This window comes from Dama dama, chromosome 12 (assembly GCF_033118175.1).
Source record: "Dama dama isolate Ldn47 chromosome 12, ASM3311817v1, whole genome shotgun sequence".
In the NCBI taxonomy this organism is placed as follows: domain Eukaryota; kingdom Metazoa; phylum Chordata; class Mammalia; order Artiodactyla; family Cervidae; genus Dama; species Dama dama.
Window position 1 is genome coordinate 4185152 of NC_083692.1, and position 26836 is coordinate 4211987.

At 36.9% G+C, this 26836-nt stretch overlaps 1 protein-coding gene across 6 annotated transcripts in view; it reads left to right on the forward strand.

Moving 5' to 3' along the window:
* EML5 (EMAP like 5) overlaps positions 1-26836 on the forward strand; it is a 150664-nt gene that overhangs the window by 53668 nt on the left and 70160 nt on the right. For all 6 annotated transcript variants that reach the window (XM_061156472.1, XM_061156474.1, XM_061156473.1 and 3 more), the window contains exons 8-15: positions 2671-2808; positions 8822-9078; positions 10179-10391; positions 17352-17519; positions 18192-18298; positions 18811-18929; positions 21946-22132; positions 25027-25132. In XM_061156472.1, the coding sequence (XP_061012455.1) occupies positions 2671-2808; positions 8822-9078; positions 10179-10391; positions 17352-17519; positions 18192-18298; positions 18811-18929; positions 21946-22132; positions 25027-25132 (1295 nt within the window). The remainder of the gene's footprint in view (positions 1-2670; positions 2809-8821; positions 9079-10178; positions 10392-17351; positions 17520-18191; positions 18299-18810; positions 18930-21945; positions 22133-25026; positions 25133-26836) is intronic.

Below are 26836 nucleotides of genomic sequence, written 5' to 3' on the forward strand. Positions count from 1 at the left end.
TCATATCAGACAAAATAAACTTTAAAACAAAGGCCATAAAGAAAGACAAAGAAGGACACTATATTGTAATAAATCAAAATAAGAGGAGAATATTACATTTGTTAGCATATATGTGCCCAATATGTGCATGTGTGGTAAGTCGCTTCAGACGTGTCTGACCCTTCGCAACCCTATGGATTGTAACCTGCCAGGCTCCTCTGTCCATGGGATTTCTCCACACAAGAATATTGGAGTGGGTTGCCATGCCCTCCTTCAGGGTTTCTTCCAACCTAGAAATAGAACCCACATCTCTTATGTCCTCTGCATTGATAGGTAGGTTCTTTACCACTAGTACCCAATATAGGAACATCTAAACATATAAACCAAATACAGACATGAAGGGAGACATTTACAGTAATACAATAATAATAGGCTTTAACACTCCACTGACATCAGTGGACAGATCAGCCAGCCAGAAAACTAATAAGGCAACAGAAGTTCTAAATTACACAATAGATCAGTTGGACTTAGTTGATATCCATAGGACATTACGTGACACACACACACACACAAAAAGCTGGAATACCCTTTCTTTCTAATTGCGCTTGAAACATTGTCTGGGATGGATCACATAGTAGGTCAAAAAACAAGCCTTAGCAATTTTAAGATAATAGAAATTATTTCAAGCATCTTTTCTGACCACAACAGTATAAAACTGGGAATCAACCATAGAACAAAAAACTGGAAAAGAACAACCACTTAGAGACTAAATCGTGTGAGTGAGTGAAAGTCTCTCAGTTGTGTCCGACTCTTTGTGACCCCATGGACTTTACAGTCCATGGAGTTCTTCAGGCCAGAATGCTGGAGTGAGTAGCCTTTCCCTTTTTCCGGACATCTTCCCAACCCAGGGATGGAACCCAGGTCTCCCACATTGCAGGTGGATCCTTTATCAGCTGAGCCACCAGGGCAGCCCCAGGCTGGAAGATCCCGAGACTAAATAGCATGCTATTAAAAAATAAATGGGTTATCAGCAGACGAATGGATAAGGAAGCTGTGGTACATACACACCATGGAATATTACTCAGCCATTAGAAAGAATTCATTTGAATCAGTTCTAATGAGATGGATGAAACTGGAGCCCATTATACAGAGTGAAGTAAGCCAGAAAGATAAAGAACATTACAGCATACTAACACATATATATGGAATTTAGAAAGATGGTAACGATAACCCTATATGCAAAACAGAAAGAGACACAGATGTACAGAACAGACTTTTGGACTCTGTGGGAAAAGGCGAGGGTGGGATGTTTTGAGAGAACAGCATGTATATTATCTATAGTGAAACAGATCACCAGCCCACGTGGGATGCATGAGACAAGTACTCAGGCCTGGTGCACTGGGAAGACCCAGAGGAATCGGGTGGAGAGGGAGGTGGGAGGAGGGATCGGGATGGGGAATACGTGTAACTCCATGGCTGATTCATGTCAATGTATGACAAAACCCACTGCAATGTTGTGAAGTAATTAGCCTCCAACTAATAAAAATAAATGAAAAAAAATAAAAAATAGATGGGTTGATGATGACATCAAAGAAGAAATCATAGAGTTAGCTAGACACATGCAAAGGTGAAAATACAACTTTACAAATCTGTGGATGCAGCAAAAACAGTTTTGGAAGGGAGATTTATAGTGATAGAGGCCTTCCTCAAGAAACGAGAAAAATTTCAAACAACCTAACCTACCCCCTAAAAGAATTAGAGAAGAACAAGCAAAACCCAAAGTGAGCAGAAGGAAGGAAACAATAAAGACCAAATAGGAAATAAATAAAATAGAGAATATTTTTTAAAAGAGAAAAGATCAATAAAACCAAGAGCTGATATTTTGAAAAGATGAACAAATTGACAAACCTCTGGTCAGACTCACCAAGAAGAAAAGAGGATGCAACCAAACAAAATAAGAAATGAATAAGAGGAAAAAATACCTGATACCACAGAAATACAAAAAAAAAGTTGTTACAGCATACTATGAACAGTTGTATGCCAATAAACTGGACAACCTATAAGAAATGGATAAACTTCTAGTGGCATAACTGTGATAATTGAGTCAAGAAGAAGTTGGTCTGTCCAACTTGAACAGACCAATCACTAGAAGTGAGATATAACCTGTAAAAGTTTGTTATAATTTAATTCAAAATGTTACTAATTTTCATTGGTAATTTTGGTCTTCATTCAGGTTATTTGGAAGTGTAATTCTTAACTTTTAAACAATGGGTATTTTAAACTACTTGTTACAGTTTTTTAACATTAGAATCCGGAAAAGGCTGAATTTGCATAATCTGAAGTGTCACTCTTAAGTTAAAAGACTATAAATATGGTATATACGTACATCAGTATACTATATATGTATCTCCCCTTTGATCAGGGTAGAAATCATCTATCTAAAATAAATGATTAGAAAAAATTAATGTCATTACATTGTCTTAAAAATAAAACACTTGTCATTTTAAGCATTAACAGTATTTCTGGTTTTGTAGATAAGAATTCTTTGCCACAAAGCATACAGTTAAAAACCTAGATTTATCTTTCTTCCTTAAAATGAAATTATTATTTTAACCAACATTTTTTCATATATTCTAGCATTTTAAAGCATACATTAGCTAACTACTCTTTTATTTTGATTAAATGTTACAGAATATGGAGCCTGGTTGACCATGCACTAATAGCAAGGTGTAATATGGAAGAACCAATTCGTTGTGCAGCTGTAAATGTAGATGGGATCCATCTTGCCCTTGGAATGAAGGATGGCTCATTAACTGTACTTAGAGTAAGGTATGTGTTAGGGTAGAAATAGAAACAGCAAATTTCTGTTAAGTGAGATAGAGTCTGTAATACTTATGTTTACCCACTTTTCCCTCTCTCTCATTAATATATTTTTTCAGTTATTAGTTTCCTTAAGTATAAAAAATATGTTTATAAAAATGGCCTTGTCAGAAAATTAACTCAAACTTTGGTTTTGGAGATTCAGAATGCTTAGTAAATTAATGAATAAAATTTTGAGACAAGTTTGGGTCTTGATTTCTATTTCTTGGTAGTATTGATTTTCAGTAATGATCTTCTGCCATGGAATAGGGAGAAGGAGACCTTGAAACTGTTAAAAATGAGTGAGTAGTTTTGTTGCTGTTTGCAGCTTTTTGCTTTGGGGGAAATGCCTGCATCTCCTCCTTCATTTGGATAATTAGCAAGTTTAAAGACATTGTTAAAGCAGTTAGCATCTTGTGTTGAATGTCTGTAGGTATGGTGCAGTCAGTTGACTTCTATGCCCTCATTTAAAAATTTGCTGAAGAGCCACACGTGTGCACGAGAGTAAGTATTTAGGATATTTTTTATATCTAGTTGAGTGAATAGGGGGACCGTCCACCCAGTTGCCCAGTCCAGAAACCATTGATTCATTTCTCTCTTTTGTCTCTCATGCCTAGTTAATCACAGAATTCTGACTAGCCTGCCTCCCTAAGTAGCTCTCAAATTAATCTGCTTCCTTTCTTTTCACCACTGTGCTCTTGTACAGACCTCCCTCTCCTATCTCCTAAGTTCTTACTGGTGTACTGGTGAAATAGCGTCTCATCTGGTCTCCCTATCTCCCGTTTTGCTTCCTCAAGTTCTTTTTCCACTCTCCAGTTATAGTGGTGCCTTTCAAAATATATTTGTTTGCATTCCTCCTCTATCTAAAGTATGATAAAAGCATTGCATTATCCCTAAGATGAAGTTTATAATTCTTGACAAAGCCTATCGTACCTATCTCCCCAGCCTGTTCATTTCTCCCTCAGTCTCTTTCTTTTAACATGTATAAAATACCTTTCACTTCCTCAGATATTAATTCATCAAGCTTTTATACTTTGGAGCTTCTATAGATATGACTTCTTTCTGGGGTGGTTTTCTATAATGAGATATGCTGAGATTTTTCTCTTTTTTTTTTTATTATGATATAATATACATAATATAAAATTTGGCATTTTAAACATTTTTATGCGTAAAATTTAGTTTCATTAAGTACATTGGCATTGTTTCACAACCAAGAATTTGAAATGCATGTAAAACACCTAAGAATTTCTATCAAAAACTGCTACACATTAAAAATAGTGATGGTTATTTTTTCATTTATACACTTACTTGCCCTTTCATTATTGTATGGAAGAAACTAGGTGGATAATCTCTTATCTCTAATAAGTCAGTGTTTTAGCAACTCAAGGATATTCTCTTTCTTTCGGCTATGCCGCATGGCTTGTGCACTTCCCGTTCCCCAGCCACGGATGGAGCCCCAGGCTACGGCACTGAGAGTCTAGAGTCCCAGCCACTGGGCCCCCAGGGCTGTTCTAGCAAAGCCTCTGTAGTCCCTGTTCTTGAATAAGTCAAAAACCAGGCATCGTCATTGGTACCTTTCTCTCTAACTATCATTTCTAATCCAGTCACCGTATCATGTTGGTTTTTCTTACCTTTTAAGTTTCCTAGAAGCATTTTGATTAAGGTTTGTGAATAAGATTAGAATTATAATATCTTTAACATATACTATACATTATATACTATAACAGTAAGGATTAATATTGTATATTTCAAATCATTTCACTTCTTTCTGAAGTCTGAGCAACCATCATCTATAGGAGGTTTCTAATTGCTCTTAATCCTGCTGTTTGTTACTGTTCAGTCACTCAGTCGTGTCCAACTCTTTGTGACCCCGTGGACCGCAGCATGTCAGGCTCCTCTGTCCCCCACTGTCTCCTGGAGTTTGCTCAGATTCCTTTCCATTGAGTTGGTGGTGCTGTCTAACCATCTCGTTCTCTTCTGCCCTTTTCCTTTTGTCTTCAGTCTTTCCCAGCATCAAGGTCTTTTCCAATGAGTCAGCTCTTCACATCAGGTGGCCAGAATATTAGAGCTTCAGCTTCAGCATCAGTCCTTCCAATGAATATTCAGGGTTGATTTTCTTTAAGATGGACTGGTTTGATCTCCTTGCTGTCCAGTGGTCTCTCAAGAGTCTTCTCCAGCACCACAGTTAGAAAGCATCAATTCTTTGGTGCTTAGCCTTCTTTATGGTCTAATTTCCATACTAATTTCCATCTATACATGACCACTGGAGAAAGCTTTGACTTTATGGGCCTTTGTTGGCAAAATGATGTCTCTGCTTTTTAATATGCTGTCAAGGTTTTTCATAGTTTTCTTCCAAGGAGCTATCATCTTTTAATTTTGTGGCTGCAGTCACCATCCTCTGTGATTTATGTAATCATGTTAACTAGTGGTAAAGAACCCACCTGCCAATGCGGGACACACAAGAGATGAGGGTTCTATCCCTGAGTTGGGAAGATCTGCTGGAGAAGGGCTTGGCTACCCTCTCCAGTATTCTTGTGTAGAGAAACCCATGGACAGAGGAGCCTGGAAGGCTCCAGTCCATGGGTCACAAAGAGTCAGACATGACTGAAGTGACTTAGCGTGGTAACATAATACATACTGTAAAACCAATCAGAGTCTCTTTTTCATCACTGTTGGTTTTGTGTGTGTGTGCATGCTTGAGTGTTGGTTGGTGTGCAGGGGCCTAGTGGTAGAAAGCAAGAGACAACCTGAGATATCCACACTTATTTCTCTCATTAACTGGGCAACGTTAAATCTCTTGAACAAAAAAAGCTTTAAAAAAAAGACGAAATAACTCTGGAGAATGTTCCATGCACAATTTAACTAATGTTTGTGGTTGATATTGGAATGATTTTATCTTTAATAAATAATATGTAAAAAATAGAAACTATGAAATTGTGCTTTAGATGTTTTCTTAAAAATCTAACTCCATACAGATTTGGATTAATGGATGGATGGGTGGATGGAAAGTGAAAGTCACTCAGTCGTGTCCAACTCTTTGTGACCCCGTGGTCTATACAGTCCATGGAATTCTCCAGGCCAGAATCCTGGAATGGGTAGCCTTTCCCTCCTCCAGGGGATCTTCCTAATAACTCAGGGATCAAACCCAGGTCTCCCGCATTGCAGGCAGATTCTTTACCAGCTGAGCCACGAACTGTGGTGTTGGAGAAGACTTGAGAGTCCCTTGGACTGCAAGGAGACCCAACCAGTCCATCCTAAAGGAAATCAGTCCTGAGTGTTCATTGGAAGGACTGGTGCTGAAGCTGAAATTCTAATACCTGATGTAAAGAGCTGACTCATTTGAAAAGACCCTGATGCTGGGAAAGATTGAAGGTGGGAGGAGAAGGGGATGACAGAGGATGAGATAGTTGGATGGCATCACTGACTCAGTGGACATGAGTTTGAGTAAACTCCAGGAGTTGGTGATGGACAGGGAGGCCTGGCGTGCTGCAGTCCATGAGGTTGCAAAGAGTCAGACACGACTGAGCGACTGAACTGAACTGGTTGGATGTATGGATGAAAGGGCATGGAGAAAGGGAGATAAGATGCATGGATTTGATTAGAACTTAAAGGAAGAAGTCACTGGGAAAGGTACAGGTAGCTAAAAATACATTAGTCTATGCTTAGGAAGAGGGCCTTGTAAGTTGCAGGGTGTAAGGCAAGAGTGATGTTGACAAGAAAAGCCTTTTTAAAAAGGTTTTTTTTTCCCCTTCATTTGTTTTGTTTTGTTCTGATTCCCTTTTATAGTTAAGGAGATGATTTTAGTCTCTTTCTTTATATGATTAACACCAGGGTAAAGGCCAGGTTCCTTGGTAACATATCGGATCCGTTACTCACTGTTTTCTGCTGTCTTACCACTGTCAACTCCAGTGGGTTGCCATTTCCTTCTCCAGTGCTCCGACTCTCAGTGACCCCATGGACTACAGCCCACCAGGCTCCTGCGTCCGTGGGGTTTTCCAGGCAAGAGTACTGGAGTGGGTTGCCATTGCCTTCTCTGTTAGCCCCATCAGGTCACTGCTTTTCCCACTTAGCTTGTTTCCACACTGTGTTATCTGTGTGCTATGCTAAGTTGCTTCCCGTTGGCTCCTTTGTCCCTGAGGTTCTCCAGGCAAGAGTACTGGAGTGGGTTGTCATGCCCTCTTGCAGGCGATCTTCCTGGCCCAGGGATCACACCTGCGTCTCTTACCGCTCCTGCGTTGGCAGGGCTTCTTCACCACTAGCCCCTCCTGGGAAGCTCTCTTCACACGCGCCGTGTACTCGGCATTGCCCGTGCTGTGTGCTCTTTCTGGAAAGCCTTCGCTCCTCTCTCATAATTATCAGCCCCTCAGGCTTTAGGCTCAAATAGGTGTCACTCTTCCTTACTGCCTTCCTGCCTGTTGTCTTAACCCTTTTTCAGTGTTTCTTATAAAACTTCATACATAACCTTTCGAGCACTCACTGCATTTTCTTAATTATAAAGTATAATTACTTTATCTCCATCTGTCACAGAAGATGAGTTCACATTCATATCCCATGAGTCTAAAACAAAGTTAAATACTTAGTGTTTCTCAAAGAAATATGAATTTTATTACTCTAAATTGCCTATTTGGGAACTGTAAAAATTGGGAAATAGCCACTTAAACTTCTGTTCTTGAAATTATCTATTGGGAGCATTTCAGATGGGTAATACAAAATTTATTTGGAAAAAAAGTCTGTGGCAATAGTTGGAAATAAGATTCTTGCTTCCTCCTGCCCCTTCTCCCTTGCTGCTTTCTTCTTCTCTGCCTTTCCAGCACCTCCATGTGTTTGCAAACTCAGTAGTATTTAACTGTTTATCCATTTTTATGGCTGTTACCAATACCTGTATTATTCTGGAAAGTCAGTTATAAGGCATCATTAAAAAAACATTTAACATTGCTGACTGAAATGATCACTAATTGGGAAGAATTCTGTTTTATTCAGAGATCAGAGAGGTTGAACTAAAAATAATGTGGTAGCTATATTCAGATATATATTCAAATATAGTACTGAAATAATACAAATCAATGTCTCTTTTATTTCTTGGGTGTAATTTTGTACATTTGGTTCATTAAAAATTTTAGTTTGAATAAAATTAAATTATTTTAATGTAAATTAAATTAATTAAAATTTATTTAATTTTATAAAATTTATGTTTTATAAATTAAATTTTAAATATAAATTTAAATTTATATTTTATAAATGCTTTTGAACTGTGGTGTTGGAAAAGACTCTTGAAGAGCCCCTTGGACTGAAAGGAGATCCAACCAGTCCATCCTAAAGGAGATCAGTCCTGGGTGTTCATTGGAAGGACTGATGTTGAAGCTGAAACTCCAATACTTTGGTCACCTGATGCAAAGAGCTGACTCATTTGAAAAGACCCTGATGCTGGGAAAGATTGAGGGCAGAAGGAGAAAGGGATGACAGAGGATTAGATGGTTGGATGGCATCACCGACTCGATGGACATGGGTTTGGTAGACTCTGGGAGTTGGTGATGGACAGGGAGGCCTGGTGTGCTGCGGTTCATGGGGTCGCAAAGAGTCAGACACGACTGAGTGACTGAACTGACTGAACTGAACTGATATTTTGTAAATTTTAAATTTATAAAATTTATTTTAAAAAGCTCAGTACTTATAAGAAGCTTCATCATAAAAATCCCATGGCTTGATTTCTTTTATTGTATTACTCTGGAAATTTAATATGAATCTCTGAACTCCTTAAAATTAAGTAATTTAGGAACTGAACTTGAGCATTTTTCTCTACTTCTAGCATGTATTGTCCTTATATATTTCTGTTCAGCAAAATTATTCCTGAATTAATACTGCTTGTATTATTTACATTTATTTTATGGTTTATAAATACTTGATATGGTCATTTTAGACACATTGGAAAACTGAACTAATTCTGTAGTGACTTTTTCCCCCATGGTCTCTTTTTTTTTAATAGAGATATGACAGAAGTTGTCCATATTAAAGATCGGAAGGAGGCAATTCATGAGTTAAAATACTCACCAGACGGAACTTACCTTGCTGTTGGTTGCAATGACAGCTCAGTTGATATTTATGGAGTTGCTCAGCGGTATAAGAAATTTGGAGAGTGTGTTGGATCACTTAGTTTCATCACTCATCTGGACTGGTCCTCAGACAGTAGATATTTACAGACAAATGATGGTAATGGTAAAAGACTTTTCTACAGGATGCCAGGTAAAAACTTCCTATAAATTATATATAATTTGTAGATTTTTAGTTCCTTTAAAATATCTTAGAATTTCGCTGGAGGCAGAGTGTCAGTTACATTTGAGTATAGGAAATCAAAGAAAATCTGAGCTAATATTGGAGGCATTGTGATCTTTTCTACAAGTTTGCCTTATCATTTGAAATCCTTTGCTTCATAATTAAAACTTCTTTGTTTGGAGGATCTAAGACAGACCTATTTTATGTAGAATTCCATGCCATATGAATAGCGTATGGTGAAGTCCTAGTGTATATTAGAAAGTCAAAATGTCACTTTTAATGGGTGCAACTAATTAACTAAATATAATGGATATATATGTCTGACTATAAATTGTTTTGTCTTCTGTTGTTATCTCAAACTTTGCAAATATTAATAATGTAGCTAAGGAACTAATTTTGAAAAACAGAATTTTCATCAAAGCTTTAAAAAGAGAAGAATTAAAGACAGAATCATCAAAATCTCTCTCAGTACTTTAGTATGATGGTTAATGAATTAGTAACTATATTGCAGTACTTTATTTAATAAGACTAGCTGCATAATTATATTAATATATCACTCAGTTTTTGTTAACAGTCTGTAAGTTACAAAGATTGACCAATCCTAAAGTCATGTTGCCTGATGTCAATGTATTACTTGTCATTCATCCTTCGTTTATGATCCTTTCAATTATCTTTTTTTCTCAACCATGTATCTTCTTAAGTTTCTCTTTTATTACATGATTTGCTACTTTCTTATAACTTTTCCTTTTCTTTTGAAGTTACCCCATTGTGACTAATCTATAGCAAGACTTTAATATAGTTCAGTTTTATTGTCCACATGGGTGACCCTGCTAAGCTACATCATCCTCAGATCTGTATTTCTTTGAATCAGTATAATTTTGGTAGTGGCTTTTTAACAACTCCTTGCAGTTAATTTTCTCCCTTTCTTACTATAGTCACTTACCTATTCAGGTATTCTTTAACTGGAAGATACTTAAATTTTGGAATTTACCATGTTATCAGTATAACTTATGCTTGAGTAAAAATTAAAGGAAGTAACTTCTTAAATTAATACTCTAATTTATTTTTAGGAGGAAAAGAAGTGGCAAATAAAGAAGAAATAAAAGGTGTTCATTGGGCTTCATGGACATGTGTTTCAGGCCTTGAAGTAAATGGAATTTGGCCCAAGTATTCAGATGTCAATGATATAAACTCAGTAGATGGGAATTATATTGGCCAAGTTTTAGTTACAGCTGATGACTATGGGATTGTAAAATTATTTCGATATCCTTGCTTAAGAAAAGGTATCTTTTCTTTCAAAATAGTATTAATTAACTCTTTCTTACAAAAGTCCTTTAGGTTCTTACAGAAAATTAGTCTTAAGATAAATAAGAGGGTTTATGCTTTTTAAAATATGTGTGGTGACTCTGGTGAAAGATACTATTAAAGTGAACAGAAATGGCTACAGTATTTTGGCAGTTAAGAAATTATTGTCATGTGTTACTTTTATTTTTGGATATGAGGTTTTCATTAGAAAGTTATCTTTGAATTCATATATTATAAATGGGCTAATACTTTACCTCTTTCTTTTTATTTTTTATTATTATTTTTTTTACCTCTTTCTTTTTAAAGAGTTATTTTTCTCCCTACTTCCAGAATTATTTCATATAGTCAGAATATACAATGATAGTTATACTTTTCTTATGACTTGTTATCTTTACTCATTTAACTTGCTGAACATCTGTCTCTTAGGAGACATTTTTCTTACACCATTTTCTTAAGAATTCTGATGAAGTAGTCAGCTGTCTTAAGTTTAAGTCACAGTTTAGAGTATTGGTTTGTTTGTTGGTTTTTGAGAAAGTGTTTTTGCTTAAACCCTTAACATATTGTTTTGATATTTATTTATTTTTCATAACTGGCGGTGGAAAAAATTAAGGGGTCTTATCACTGGTTATTTTCTATATATTTTATGTATCATCTCGTTTTCTTGGGTGTCTTTTGAAATGATATTAATCAATCTGTTAATAGGCCTGAGGATAATTACATGAAATGCTCTATTAGTCATTTATTTGTTCCATGCCTTGTTCCAGAAAGTATTTGAGTCAGCTTATGGCAAGTCTTTCAGCACTAAAATAATTATGTAAGTAAAGAATTCATACCAAGGGAAATAGAAATAGAAATACCATGTTAAAGTCAGATAAAGAAATTGACAGTGGTCAAACACCAAAACTGAATCTGAGCTTCCTGAGACCAAAAATAAAGTAAGGCACAAAGTAATTTTCATTGTAGCTATTTAAAAAAAAAAAAAAAACCATACTACTCAGAGAAAGCCAAGTTTCTTCTCAGATTTAATTTTCTAAGAGTTCTCTCCTATAGTATAGGGCCTTATATGAGGTACAGTTGAATATATTCTTAAGAGTATCAACATCTGTAGCCGATACAGTCATAATTTTCACCTGCTTGTTAATAAAAGCGGTTGGACAATGTTAAAATGGAATTTAGTAAGAGGTAATTTTGGAAACAGCAGAAATAGTTTTATTCAAATAGTTTGGGTAGTCCATTGATGTTAAGGTTAAGGACCCACATTTCCCAGAAGTCTAGACTGGTATTTGTTATGCCTCTACAGTCAGGTGGTGAGTTCCAGATCCTACCAGCTATTTCATCTTGTCCATTCCTACCTGCCAGGTGTCAGCTTCCTGAATGCATGTGAAAGTCCCTCCATGAATAATGCTAAGGATGTTAAAGGCTAGCTAAATTCTCTAGCAATTGAAGTAACCTATTTCTGGATTCTACCACATAGCCAAGACATGAGAGTCACCAGGCACAAGTTTTATTGTGATTCAGATGATACTTGCCTAGTTAGAAGGTGTGAGATTTAGTAAGATTAATCATGGTAATACTAATCTTGGACATTGCTTCAAGTCACTGTTTCATATGGTGACTTCTACGCAGGAAAAAACAATACTTTAATTTTCTGAATTTTCCTAATCAAATGGATGAGATTTACTCTCAAGTTTTATCTTTTGCACCAGAGAAGACTATTTTTACTGCTTGATAATTTTGTTTCATTTATAAAATATGTAGCAGTCTTTGAATTGCTTTAGGAATATTTTACCAAAGTCTTTAAGAAAAGTTAGTCTTGTTCAGTTACTGCTTCAAGAATATAAGTATAAATTGTTTTCCTTATTTTCTCTTTTTTTAGATTTTTGTTAGACATTTGTTTTATGATAAGAGTTTTTATTTCTAGGCATTTGTGAGTCAGCCCGAGACTGGGTAGGTAATTGGGCAAGAAGACAAAACCGAACTACTGCATATTTAAAAGATTAGTAGAAGTATTTTAAGATTCTGTATTTATTAAATTTGCAAACTATCATAAAGCTAGTAGTATCACTATAGAAAAGTTCTCTTTCTTTTAGATTAGTTATGTGGTTGTACATTATTTCATTACGGTAAGTTGTACTATTGATCCAACTTAAGTTTGGGAATAGATTGTGTATGATGTATTAATGTATTTTAGCTAACCACTTAGGTAATATCCATTACAATTTAAGGAATAAAGCTTTTACAAAATGTGGAAAGAAGTTAAGTAATAGAAGTTGCTTATGTTATAGAATCATTGTAATTGAAACATAAAATGAAGTTAACCCAGAATTTGGTGGTGGTTTAGTGGCTAAGTTGTGTCCGACTCTTGTGACCCTGTGTACTATAATATAACCCGCCAAGCTCCTCTGTCCGTGGGATTTTCCAGGCAAGAATACTGGAGTGGTTTTCCATTTCCTTCTCCAGTGGATCTTCCTGATCCAGGGATCAAACCCAGGTCTCCCACACTGCAGGCAGATTCTTTACTGTGTGAGTTGCCAGGGAAGCCCAGCCCCCTCAAATTCCAGCCCAAAGCATTACTCTGCTTTTTTTCTTTCTTTCTGTCTGTCTGTTCTTATCCTCTTCTCTCTGGATTCTCCTGCTGTTGACCATCACCCCTCTCAAATTATCCGGCGTTTCCCAGGCAGCAGCGCTGAGGCTGTGGTAGAGGGTGAGGAGGCCAGGCTGGCGGAGGGTGGAGAGGTGCGGGCAGGGTTATTTAATCTGACATCTTCATCACTGTTAGTACTTGCCAGGACTCTTTCAGTACTTACTGACAAGTGAAAATTTATATTGGGCAAAAACATTTTTTAGATTCCAGGAGAAACTTCTTTGGAAAAACAAATACCGAACAATAAAATAGATAAGTGATGGAGACTTACCCAACACCATTTTTCTAAGATTCTAAGATATTGTTGCCTATAGTGCTATGTATTTGTTTTTCATTGCTGTAAAAACTGTTGTGAAATGTGCTACAGTTCATGTGTTTATTCTCCTGTGTGTAGACATTTGGGTTCTTTTCAGTGCTATAATTACAAGTTTTTCAAAGATTATAGGAGTGAAATTGCTGAGTCATAGAAAGTTCATAAGAAGATGCCAAATTGTTTCTCAAAATAGTTATACCATTTTACACAACCCTGTTGAATACATCTTCTGCTACACTTGGCATTGCCACAGTTTTTATTTGTAAATCTAGTTAGTGTTAATGGTGTCACATCGTCTTAATGTACATTTCTCTACTATTTATAATAAGGTTGACCATCTTTCCCAATATTTTTTTAATTTTCTGCATTTTCTTGTCTATCAAACAGAAGTTCATATCTTTTGCCTATTTTTAGAGTTTGTTTTATTGTTTAATGGAAATAATTTTATATACTCTAGATACAAATGATTTGTAATTTTTATAGATTACAAATGTCTTTTCTGAGTTTGTGACTTGTCTTTTTATTTTCTTAATGATGTCTTTTGTTGACTAGTTTTCATTTCAGTGTAGTCAAGGCAGTTTCTCCTTTCTTTCTGAACAGTCCTGTTTTGTGTATAAGGAATTCTACTTTTTCAGTTCAGTTCAGTTCAGTTGCTCAATGGTGTCTGACTCCTTGAGACCCCATAGACTGCAGCACACCAGGCCTCCCTGTCCATCACCAACTCCCGGAGTTTACTCAAACTCATGTCCATCGAGTCGGTGATGCCATCCATCCATCTATTCCTCTGTTGTCCCCTTCTCCTCCTGCCCCCAATCCCTCCCAGCATCAGGGTCTTTTCCAATGAGTCAACTCTTCGCATGCGGTGGCCAAAGTATTGGAGTTTCAACTTCAGTGTCAGTCCTTCCAATGAATACCCAGAACTAATCTCCTTTAGGATGGACTGGTTGGATCTCCTTGCAGTCCAAGGGACTCTCAAGAGTCTTCTCCAACACCACAGTTCAAAGGCATCAATTTTTCAGCGCTCAGCTCTCTTTATAGTCCAACTCTCACATCCATACATGACCACTAGAAAAACCATAGCCTTGACCAGATGGACCTTTGTTGGCAAAGTAATGTCTCTGCTTTTTAATATGCTGTCTAGGTTGGTCAAAACTTTCCTTCCAAGGAGTAAGCGTCTTTTAATTTTCATGGCTTCAGTCACCATCTGCAGTGATTTTGGAGGCCGAAAAAATAAAGTCTGACACTGTTTCCACTGTTTCCCTGTCTATTTGCCATGAAGTGATGGGACTGGATGCCATGATCTTAGTTTTCTGAATGTTGAGCTTTAAGCCAACTTTTTCACTCTCCTCTTTCACTTTCATCAAGAGGCTTTTTAGTTCCTCTTCACTTTCTGCCATAAGGGTGGTGTCACCTGCATATCTGAGGTTATTGATATTTCTCCTGGCAATCTTGATTCCAGCTTGTGCTTCCTCCAGCCCAGCGTTTCTCATGATGTATTCTGCATATAAGTTAAATAAGCAGGGTGACAATGTACAGCCTTGACGTACTCCTTTTCCTATTTGGGACCAGTCTGTTGTTCCATGTCCAGTTCTAACTGTTGCTTCCTGACCTGCATACAGGGTTCTCAAGAGGCAGGTCAGGTGGTTTGGTATTCCCATCTCTTACAGAACTTTCCACAGTTTATTGTGGTCCACACAGTGAAAAGCTTTGGCATAGTCAATAAAGCAGAAATAATGAAGGGCCTTTGAGAGCTTATAATCCAATTTCTACTAAAATAGAAATATAGTCTAAGAGAGGTTAAGTGATGTACTCAAGCTCCTGTCCCTTTAAGTTGTCAAGATAATGCTCAAACTCTCATCTTTTGATTTCAACTGTAATATTCTTTACATCCGACTTTTTGTCCCCTTTAATGACTTGTAAGGGTTGGAGTTCATGCCCTCTCAGTACTCTTCTTGCCTCCTCTAAATCTAGAGTTTCGGTTCACATGTATAGGCAGAGTGAAGGAAAATACAATCTTTTTTTTCTCTTCCTTTCTCTTTTCTCAAATACCTAATGAACACTTGTGGTCGGTCAGGCATTAGAGACGTATGATAAATTAGGTATCATCTTGTCCTCAAAGAGCTTATAGTTTATTAGAAGAGTTAACAAGTAAATAGACTATTGTATTTCAGTGTCATAAATATAATCACATGGGGTAATCACTGGGAATTCTGGAAGCATATAAGAGGATGTGGTTGGTCTTGGTGAGTCAGGGTCACTTCTTAAAAGGTACGGTATCTCGGGTTTACTTTTAAGATAAACTGTTTATCATAGTTAAACAGTATTGATTATTGAATAATCATTAATAAAGTCACTTTGATTAGAAATAGCTGGCTTCTCCTAGACTTATTCCATAGCTTTCTTGTTGAATTGCTGTGGTTCTTCCAGAGGAATTGATCTTAGAAAAGTCATAGAGGAAATAGCTTGGAAAGCCTTACAGGATTATCTGTACATCTCTTGGAGCTGTTACCCAATACAGTTAAATAGAATAGTTGCTCAAATAAGTCGTCTTCGTTTGCTCTAAACATAACAAAATCAGTACATTTTAAAAACTTGAAAATTATTTGCCAAAATTTCTGGCTTTAGAAATCTGTTTAGAACTCTCTGGGGCCCAAGAGTATGTGAAGGGCCCCATCAAAGGAAGTGATAGCCAAAGACCTCTTGACAGGCAAATAATGCATTCTCATATAAGAAGGGTCGGACTCAGTCTTAACTTACCAGACTTTGTGGAGTGAATTGTGGCAAGTTACCTGTCTAGATTACTGACTTCTAATAAGCTACATAAAAAATTGATTCCTGAAATAGTAGCATTTCTTTTGGGTAGAAGTAAATTGTAATTTATATAGTTTTGGTTAAAACTTTTATTCTTTGATTAAGATGACTATCCCTAATTTCATGGCCAAGGTGAAAGTTTTTCTGAAGTTTATAATTGATGGATCTTTGTCATACTGAAATACAGGCCTTATATAACTTCATATAAAGCTTTTAAAACATTGTCAAAATGAAGTCAAACATAATTCTGTTTACTGTACTCTCATAGGAACATAGGCATGTTGCCAAATATCAGGTTTATCTAAGCAGAATATAGAAAATATATTCTGAACTTTAGAATCACAAAAATGGTTCCCATCATCACACGGATTTTTTTTTTAAATTAGCCAAAAAGTTAAACAACTCCTTTACAATTGGAGAAATCTGGTTCCAAATGCTGCGACTTAACATCACTAATGGTAGAATTGTGCCCCTTGAAATGATGTATCAGAAAGGACACAACATTGTGCAGAAAATCACGTCTGAATCTAATCATGAAGAAACAGTGGGCAGACCCACATTGGAAGACATTATACAAGATATATAGGTTTAAAAATGACTATAAGAGGCAGTTGTTAGGACCGCTGGACGTTCTGTATTTTGGTTAGTATGGTACATGACATTGATTTTTGTATACTAAGCCAACCTTGCGTTCCTGGCGTAAATCTTTGGTTTTGATGCATAGTCCTTTTTACATGTGTTTTGTTGGTGACTTAAGCTTTAACAGGATATGCCTCAGCTCGGGCTGAGAATAGCGGGGCAAGATTAGCTCGGTCAGCGTCACTTAAGACTGAAGGCCTCAGGCCAACACATTCAAGCATTCTAATATGAAAACAGTGTGAAATGAAAACTCGTGTTGCTGCAGGCATTTCTTAAAGCAGTAAGATAATGCCTCACATCCCTTGTGATTCTTAACAAATTATATTGTGAATCAGTAGAGCAAAGATTTCCACCCCTTCGTGTACACTCATTCATTTGTCACTGAATTTTTGAATTAACATTTTTCCCCTTTGATAAAACTAAGGTAATAGAAGTAGGATGCATTGGTTCAGGTATAGAAATTGTTGTTTAAATTGGCTTTTGTGTATATTGGCATTTGTTTATCAATTTAAAGGTTTATTTTTGTTATAGGGGCCAAGTTTAAAAAATATATTGGCCATTCAGCTCATGTAACTAATGTCAGATGGTCACATGATTATCAGTGGGTTATTTCTATTGGTGGAGCAGATCACTCTGTCTTTCAGTGGAAATTTATTCCTGAAAGAAAACTAAAGGATGCTCTTCACATAGCACCCCAAGGTGAGTAGTACATGCTACCTAAACAATTTTTCTGCTAAATAACTCTTCATGTAACTCCCAAATAATAATTTTACTGTTGAAATGTACACTAGCCTTATGTTAACAGTATAGATTATTATTAGTGGAAATTTTAAATTAAAATATTAAGTCTATATGTTTGAAGTCAAATGTTACAGGGCATGGACTACAAAGTACTTTGGTTACATTTTAATCTTATCTGATGAGTGAAAAACATACATTAATAAAGCAAACATTTAATATATTCTCTGGGAGATGGGTATCTAGGTTTCATTTTGTTTTTGTTTTTTTGACAAGAAAAATTACCTAATGTCAGTTCATCTCTCACATATAGTTTTTTTCTAGCTGTTTTTCATGTTAATTATAGGTTATATTTACTTATATTTGCACAGACATTTAAATTTGATGTAGCGGTCATTGGGGAGCCAGTGAAGGGATTTAAAGGAACTATTGAGTTTGCAGTGAGTGGAGAGGAAGATAATATGTAGTACAGTTTACTGACATCTGTGTCACTTGAGTAGGTAATTTTATTTGATTGTTTTATGGCTTGTCTCCATGTCAGTTGGCAGTCAGCTCTCAATCCTTAATTTTATTGTGCTGTTTTGAAAGTGAATCTTACTTAAACAAGTAATGATGCATTTTTATAAATTACAGAAAGTCTTGCAGACTCTAATAGTGATGAATCAGATTCAGACCTGTCTGATGTTCCAGAACTGGATTCTGAAATTGAGCAAGAGACCCAGCTCACCTACCGTCGGCAGGTAATTTTTATTACCACATGAGCTTTTCCTGAAAAAATTTCTTCTTGATCTTGCTCCTTGTTTACTCATCTATTGTTCTCTTTCGTGGTTTGTAAGTTTCCAAGAAATGTATGGCTGTCTCCCTGTTTAAGAGTTAAAGTATAGTTGTATAAAGTGTTATTTATATTAAGTGCTTGATATACTAACTGTGCCTGTATTGTGTTTTATTATATAATACATGTGCTTTTTGTCACAGTATACTTACATTGATTTCCTTTAAAATATTCTCTTACGAAGTATAAAAATTTCACGGAAACTAAATATGTATCTGTCAGTGTGATACTTAGAAAATGTAAATTAGTTTGTCTTTCCAAGGAAGTAAATTTCATAAAGAACCTTCCTATTTAAGACAGTTATTAAAAATAAGTTTAGTGATCATAGTTACTGCAATGTCTAAAGTTACATTAGGAATCTACAACACCTTTATTAATTTATATTCTAAGAATATTTCTACTTATGTACATTATTTAAAGGTTTACAAAGAAGATCTACCTCATCTTAAAGAACAATACAAAGAGAAACAAAAAAGTGGTACTTCTAAAAGAAGAGAGCGGGCTCCAGGAAATAGTATTCGATTGCACTTTGTTCACGGGTACAAAACAACTACTTTTCATTTATGTGTTTGAGTTTTGGTTCACATTTACTGGCTGTGTGACTTTGAGCAAGTCACTTAATCTCTATGTTTCTGTTTCACCATCTGTAAAATGGAGATAACAGCACTTGACTTCATAGCGTTCTGGTGAGGAGTGAATAAGTCAGTACTCGTGGTGACTTAGAGTATTGTCTGGCACATAATAAGCATTATATAAATACTTGTTAAATAAAAAATTAATTTTCTTGTGAAAATTTAGTATTTATAAGAAATGGATCTATCTTTTTTTTTTTTTTTTTTTCAGGTTTACATTTTTTTTTTTTTTAATTTTTTTTTTTTTTCCAGTGGGTTTTGTCATACATTGATATGAATCAGCCATGGATTTACATGTATTCCCAATCCCGATCCCCCCTTCCACCTCCCTCTCCACCCGATTCCTCTGGGTCTTCCCAGTGCACCAGGCCGGAGCACTTGTCTCGTGCATCCCACCTGGGCTGGTGATCTGTTTCACCATAGATAGGATACATGCTGTTCTTTTGAAATATCCCACCCTCACATTCTCCCACAAAGTTCAAAAGTCTGTTCTGTATTTCTGTGTCTCTTTTTCTGTTCTGCATATAGGGTTATCGTTATCACCTTTCTAAATTCCATATACATGTGTCAGTATGCTGTAATGTTCTTTATCTTTCTGGCTTACTTCACTCTGTATAATGGGCTCCAGCTTCATCCATCTCGTTAGGACTGGTTCAAATGAATTCTTTTTAATGGCTGAGTAATATTCCATGGTGTATATGTACCACAGCTTCCTTATCCATTCATCTGCTGATGGGCATCTAGGTTGCTTCCATGTCCTGGCTATTATAAACAGTGCTGCGATGAACATTGGGGTGCACGTGTCTCTTTCAGTTCTGGTTTCCTCAGTGTGTATGCCCAGAAGTGGGATTGCTGGGTCATATGGCAGTTCTATTTCCAGTTTTTTAAGAAATCTCCACACTGTTTTCCATAGCGGCTGTACTAGTTTGCATTCTAACACCATACACAAAAATAAACTCAAAATGGATTAAAGATCTAAATGTAAGACCAGAAACTATAAAACTCCTAGAGGAGAACATAGGCAAAACACTCTCCGACATAAATCAAAGCAAGATCCTCTATGACCCACCTCCCAGAATATTGGAAATAAAAGCAAAACTAAACAAATGGGACCTAATGAAACTTAAAAGCTTTTGCACTACAAAGGAAACTATAAGTAAGGTGAAAAGACAGCCCTCAGATTGGGAGAAAATAATAGCAAATGAAGAAACAGACAAAGGATTAATCTCAAAAATATACAAGCAACTCCTGCAGCTCAATTCCAGAAAAATAAATGACCCAATCAAAAAATGGGCCAAAGAACTAAACAGACATTTCTCCAAAGAAGACATACAGATGGCTGACAAACACATGAAAAGATGCTCAACATCACTCATTATTAGAGAAATGCAAATCAAAACCACAATGAGGTACCATTACACACCAGTCAGGATGGCTGCTATCCAAAAGTCTACAAGCAATAAATGCTGGAGAGGGTGTGGAGAAAAGGGAACCCTCTTACACTGTTGGTGGGAATGCAAACTAGAAATGGATCTATCTTAAAGCAAGAAAAAATAAGTGAAATATAAGAGATTATCATCCCCCGTTAATATGTCTAATTTGGAATGATACTGTGGCTTGTTTTAGCCTAAGCAGTTTGGCCTTCGTGTCTTAGTTTCAATAAAGTACTGTTTCTGGGTTCTCTGAGAACACCTGGCAATCCAGGGCTCACGTTTCATCCGGGGACAGCAGAGTCTCCAAGCCAACTCTTTCCTTCCCTTCACCTAGTAATCATCTTACCTGGCTCATAAGGTTTTTAAGAATTTGGAAACAGACTTACGTAGTAGAAGCTTTTCCCTGCAGTGGGAGCATCTGGGGTTTGGCTGTTTTTCTGGAGCATGGTTGGTTCACAGTGTGTCAGTCTCAGGTGTGCAGCAAGCCGGGCCAGTTGCGCACATGCATGATCTCCTCTGCTTTTAGGTTCTTTCCCCGTAGGCCTCGATAGAGTGCTGGGTAGTGTTCCCTGCGTTATGCGGTACGTCCTTATTAGCTGTCTGTTTTATGTGCAGCGATGTGTGTATGTCCGTCTCCATCTCTCAGTTCCTCCCCTCAGTTCCCCCCCGGTAACACAAGTGTGTTTTCTACATCTGTGACTCTATTCTGTTTTGTGAATAAGTTCATTTGTACCATGCTTTAAGATCCCACACATAAGTGATAGTACGTGACACCTGTCTCTCCCTCTCTGACTTGCGTCACTCAGTGTGGCAGTCTTTAGGTCCATCCCTGTTGCTGCAAATGACTAAAATAGGCAATATTTCTCTTCACTTAAGTTTTATGGATTGGGTTTCTTTGAAGTGCAAAGAAAGTTCCTATAAATGGAATTATATTGCTCATTTTTAGAGGACCTGGCTACTTTTTTTCTGGACGTATACATTATTTTTAAATTGTAGTTTAAACTTATTTTTGTTTATATATATATAATATTTTCATGGTTCAACAATGTGTATAAAAGGATACACTCTGACGATCTTCTTCCTACATCTGCCCTCCCAGCTATCATTCCGCCTTACCCAAAGGGAATTACTTTCACTTAATTTCAGAAATATTTATGTAGAATACAAATGAATACAAATGTACATTCTTTTCTATACCCTTTCACTTGTAAAAAAGCAACTTTTTGCTTTATAATACATAAATTTAGTATTTATAGTTATGCAAATAGTAATGTACAATATACACTTTTCTGTACTATTTTTCACTGAGTATTGTAGCTTGGATTTAGCTGTCTGTAATCAGAGCAGTTCACAAAAGTTTTGGGATCTGAGATGTTTGTATTTTTTAAAATTATTCAGTATCTTATCAAACTGGAGATTGAATGTGCTCTGTATAGTCCATATTTACCAGTGAGAGACCAAAGTTCATGTTATGTGTTTTCTATATTTAGTTACAGAGGTTATGACTGCCGAAGTAATCTGTTTTACACTCAAACTGGTGAGATCGTGTACCACGTGGCAGCGGTGGGAGTCGTTTATAACCGGCAGCAGAACACACAGCGCTTTTACCTGGGTCACGACGACGACGTCCTCTGCCTGGCCGTGCATCCTGTGAGAGACCTGGTGGCGACGGGCCAGGTGGGGCTCTGAAGGGCTGTGTGACGGGTTAGCGCGGGCAGACCGTGTTTGGGTTAGGGTCAGCTCAGCCCATTGTTTTCCTTCTGTAGTTGGAAATGAATTCTTTAGAATGGGGTTTTATTTTCATGTTACAAATGAAAATTCTTTATTATAGTTTTCCTTAGAGTTTTATTGTTTTACTTATTATTATAATTTGAATTTTGAACTGTAAGCTCTGGCTTCACTTCTGTCAGAATAATATATTTTTTTTAATTTGTGAGTAAACATTATAAAAAACATGAAGTTAAGAAGTCTGGTTTTTTAATTATCTAAAATAAATTATCTAAGAAATGTTCTGTAACAAATAGGACGACTGTGTTTTTATTTTTCTATCATGATAGTAACATGTTCAGGTTTACCAAAGTAGAAAACACAGAGAAAAGTCATAACTGATACACCTCTTTATATGTTTATTCTTAGAGAAGGAAAGGAAGGGGTATACTTATAAATTCTCACTGTTGTCTAAGCACTTTACTCTGTGTAAGCACTTTACTAATTTCTTAATGTATATTTGCTTTATTCTCACCTCACCTATGTGAGAGTGAAACCATTTCCCCCCAGCTTATAAATGAGGAATTTTAGGTTTAAGGAAAATACATGATTTCCTCAAAGATCTCTCATCTAATAAGTGGTAAAACCCAACATCCTTAGTCTGTCTGGCTTTGAACACTGGGTTAAGGATACCTTCTGGGATATATTGAGGGTAGGGGCAGGCAACTTGCATCATCCCAGGTAGCTTCCTTGAAAAGAGAGAAAACTCTTTCTTTCTCCCATCTTTCCTCCCTGTGTTTGCATCTCCCCTCACTTGTTTATTTCTCCCCTTCCTCCTTTTCTTCCCCATTTCTTCCATTCATTCAAAAACACTCATAGAGCATGTGCTGTGTGCCAGGAAGAACTCTGGGAATGTAAATAGAACATCTTCTTGCCATGGTAAAACATTCATGCTCTGTGAGGACAAGCAGACATGCAAGAGAATTCTGATGCAAGGTCACAAGTGTAGATCGGGGCTTCTTACCTTGGCACTGTTGACATTTGGGGCCAGATAAATTTTTGTTGTAAAAATAATTGGATTTTTGTGTACGGTGGAATCCTGTCCCTTGTACGATGTTTAGCGCCATCTCTGACCTCTGTGCAGTAGATGCCAGTGACACTACCCTCCCCACTGTGACAAACAGAAATATCTCCAGACAGCATTTGGAAGGCAAAGGTCACCCCTGCTGAGAACCACTGCGGTGGAGATGTGTATAAAGCCCTCTTGAAATGTAATAAGGGACTGATTAATCGTGCCTAATGGAATTAGGGAAACCCTCATAGAGATGATGCCATTTGAACTTAGTAGTTTACCTGACAGAGGGGAGGCTGGGGAAGGTTTTCTGTTATGTTGTATAACAGTCGAGCAGAAAGAAAAAAAAGCTGAAATAAAACATAGCTTCTTTAAATACCTGTGAGCACCCTAAAGTTCAAATCTGAGAGTTCTTGGTGGACATGAGTGGAAGAACTAATTAAATGGGTTAGTGGATGTCTCAGGGGCACCATTTATCTTCACTGTTAGTTTATGTCAAGGTTCCTCTTAACACACAATTATGTGCCTGTTGTGTGTAGCAGGGATCACCTGCTGTGCTGTAGGAAGGAGTTTGGACATTATTCTGACGCTCCTGGAATAAGACTGTAAAAACTGGTCATTTACTACCATGATTCTGGCATTTTAGGGAATTTGGGCCAAATTAAATTAAAAGTCAGGATGCCCACTGGATAGCCAATGTAGAGGAGGAAAACCTTACCTCTTCCTATCCTAGACTTTTTTTTTTTTATCCTAGACTTTTAGCTGGGACTCTAACAAAAAGACCAGGTTTCCCTGGTGGCTCAGAGGGTAAAGAATCTGCCTGCAGTGCAGGAGACCTGGGTTCTATCCCTGGGTTGGGAAGATTCCCCTGGAGAAGGGAATGGCAATCTACGCCATTAACAGGAGCAATTCATATCACCTGGGAGAAACCAAAACCAGAAGTAACTCAAAATGGTGATGTAGAATTCCAGCTTATGTGGAAAATAGTAGATCTGTAGGGAAATGTCAGGACAGAGGAAAGTTTAATAACTTAGTGAAGTGTTGACTGATCACAGTATTGTTTTTTGTTACATATTTGTATAAAACTAACCTTAAAATCAATAATTGGCAGCCCTGTTATTTCAGGAGTTGCCTTTATAGACAAAGTTATTATGTAATATATCTTAATCTGTATAGAGAAAGTGATTACTTTCATCCAAAGGAATAATTAAAATTTAAGTCCTGTTAACCTGCCTGGTGCCTTAACCTCTCTGCATCTTTGTTTGTACCATTATCTTAGCCTGGAATGTGCTTGCTTGCTTCTCTTTTTGTCCAAGACCTACACTTTTTGAAGGCCCAGGACAAGTAACATAATTTCCATGAAGATTTTCTCTACAGCCTTTCATCCTCGTTAAGCACATATTACCAGATGTTTTTATTTTAGCAGAAAGGATCTCGTTTTCCCTGTGAGTTTGCAAAATTTATCTAATTGTTCTTAGCACACAGCATACACTGGGTTGCTTACGCTGCCAATAGTAGGTGCTCAGGAAGCATCATCTCTATTGATGAAGTAGAGGGTAAGGTTTAGGAGCTACATAGTTCTAGAACCTTCCTACAAACACTGAGCCTAGTCTCACTAGCTTTCCAACAAACATCTGGGAAAAATGTTGGTTGCATAATCTTTATATTCTTTACTTGATATCTATAGCAAATATGACAAAAGTTGTAAAAATCTTGTTTTATTTCCTTTTGTAGGTATGGAAATAAATGGTTTAATTGCATAAAATGACTTTTATCATTCTTTCTATTTTAGGTAGGTAGGGATCCCTCAATTCACATATGGGACACGGAGACCACTAAACCATTGTCGATATTAAAGGGCTACCACCAGTATGGTGTCTGTGCTGTTGATTTCTCAGGTAAGGAAATTTTTGTCTCAATAAGAATGATCAAAATTCAGAGGCCGTACACAGCATTTTTATCTTAATCAGTGTTGCCTAAACTTGTCATTTAAAAATGACTTTCATGAGAGACTATCAAGAAGGCAGAGGGGCCACATCATAAAGAATGTGAATTTCATTCTAAATGTATGAGAGGTCACTGGAGCTTTAAATAAGGGAATAAAGTTATCTGATTGGCATTTTAAAAAAAGACCAGTTATCAAGTGTGCATACTGTGGTCCTAGCCTATCAAGACTATGAAAGTGTGGGTTTGCTAGCTGGTTTATAATTATGATTTAATGAGTATAATTTTAATACCCACTATTATAAAGATGTTTTTATTAAAAGATGTTTGTCTACATAACCTCTGGAGACATCTCAGATACTACTAGTGGTATGTGTGTCCCACTTGGGCAAACCCTGATCTCCCTTAATGTTTTGTAGTCTTCATAACTCAGTTGGTTAAGAGTCTGCGATGCAGGAGACCCAGGTTTGATTCCTAGGTTGGGAAGATCCCCTGGAGAAGGAAATGGCAACCCACTCCAGCTTTCTTGCCTGGAGAATCCCATGGACAGAGGAGCCTGGCGGGATACAGTCCATGGGATCGCTAGAGTCAGACTTGACTTAGTGACTAAACCACCACTATCACCAGGGTGAAAGCTAAGAAAGAAAGAGATGAAAACTAAAATGCTTGTTTTATAACATTTCTTTGAAGTGACAGTTCTAATCTGTCTTATGAGAATAAGTTTAGATCTCAAAGTTAAGTCTTTGCTACATATATAAAAGTTTAACAACTACATTTAGATCTGCAATGAAGGCTAGAGTGTTGATTGGAAAGAGGGGTCAGTTCAGTCCCTGAGTCATGTCAGACTCTTTGCAACCCCATGGACTGCAGCACACCAGTAGGGAAAGAGGGGTGAAATAATTTTAATAGACAATTTTATATTAAGAAACGTAAATTTGTGCTTTCTGCTACTCTGTCTGAGGAGATGGTGAGTTATTCATAGTAGAGTCTGGGAGGGAATGTATTTACACCTACACATATCTGCCAAAAGTTAGGAGACTGAATGACAGCGGAGTCAACGAGAAAGACACCACTGGGAGCCATAACAAACCAGTTAAGGTTTGCAGAAAGTATGGCCGAGCGGCAAACATTTTGTTACAGACTGAATCTTTCCAGCTTTAAACACATGCACACCTGCCAGTGTGACTGACTTAGCTCAGTCGCTTGTCTAATATCCATTACTTGTTACTTGATAGTAGTGACAACTAAAATAATTGATCTTCACTACGGTCATTTTTTTTCACAACAGTCATATTAATGGCAATATGTAGTTGTGGTGGGGGTTTAGTCACTAAGTCATGTCCAACTCTTGCAACCCCATGGACTGTAGCCCGCCAGGCTCCTCTGTCCATGGGGTTCTCCAGGCAAGAACACTGGAGTAGGTTGCCATTTCCTTCTCCAGGGGATCTTCCCAACCTAGGAATCAAACCCAGGTCTCCTGCATCACAGGCAGGTTCTTAACTGACTGAGCTATGTGGGAAGTTGTAACCTATATCTTTTTTATCTGACTAACTTTTTATAATCCCTATGACTTCTTTTATCACAATAGAGTTCCTATGGTGAATTTCATTGGTGTGTATCATTTCTTCCTTCTTTCTTAGTTTTCTCTTTCCTTCTCA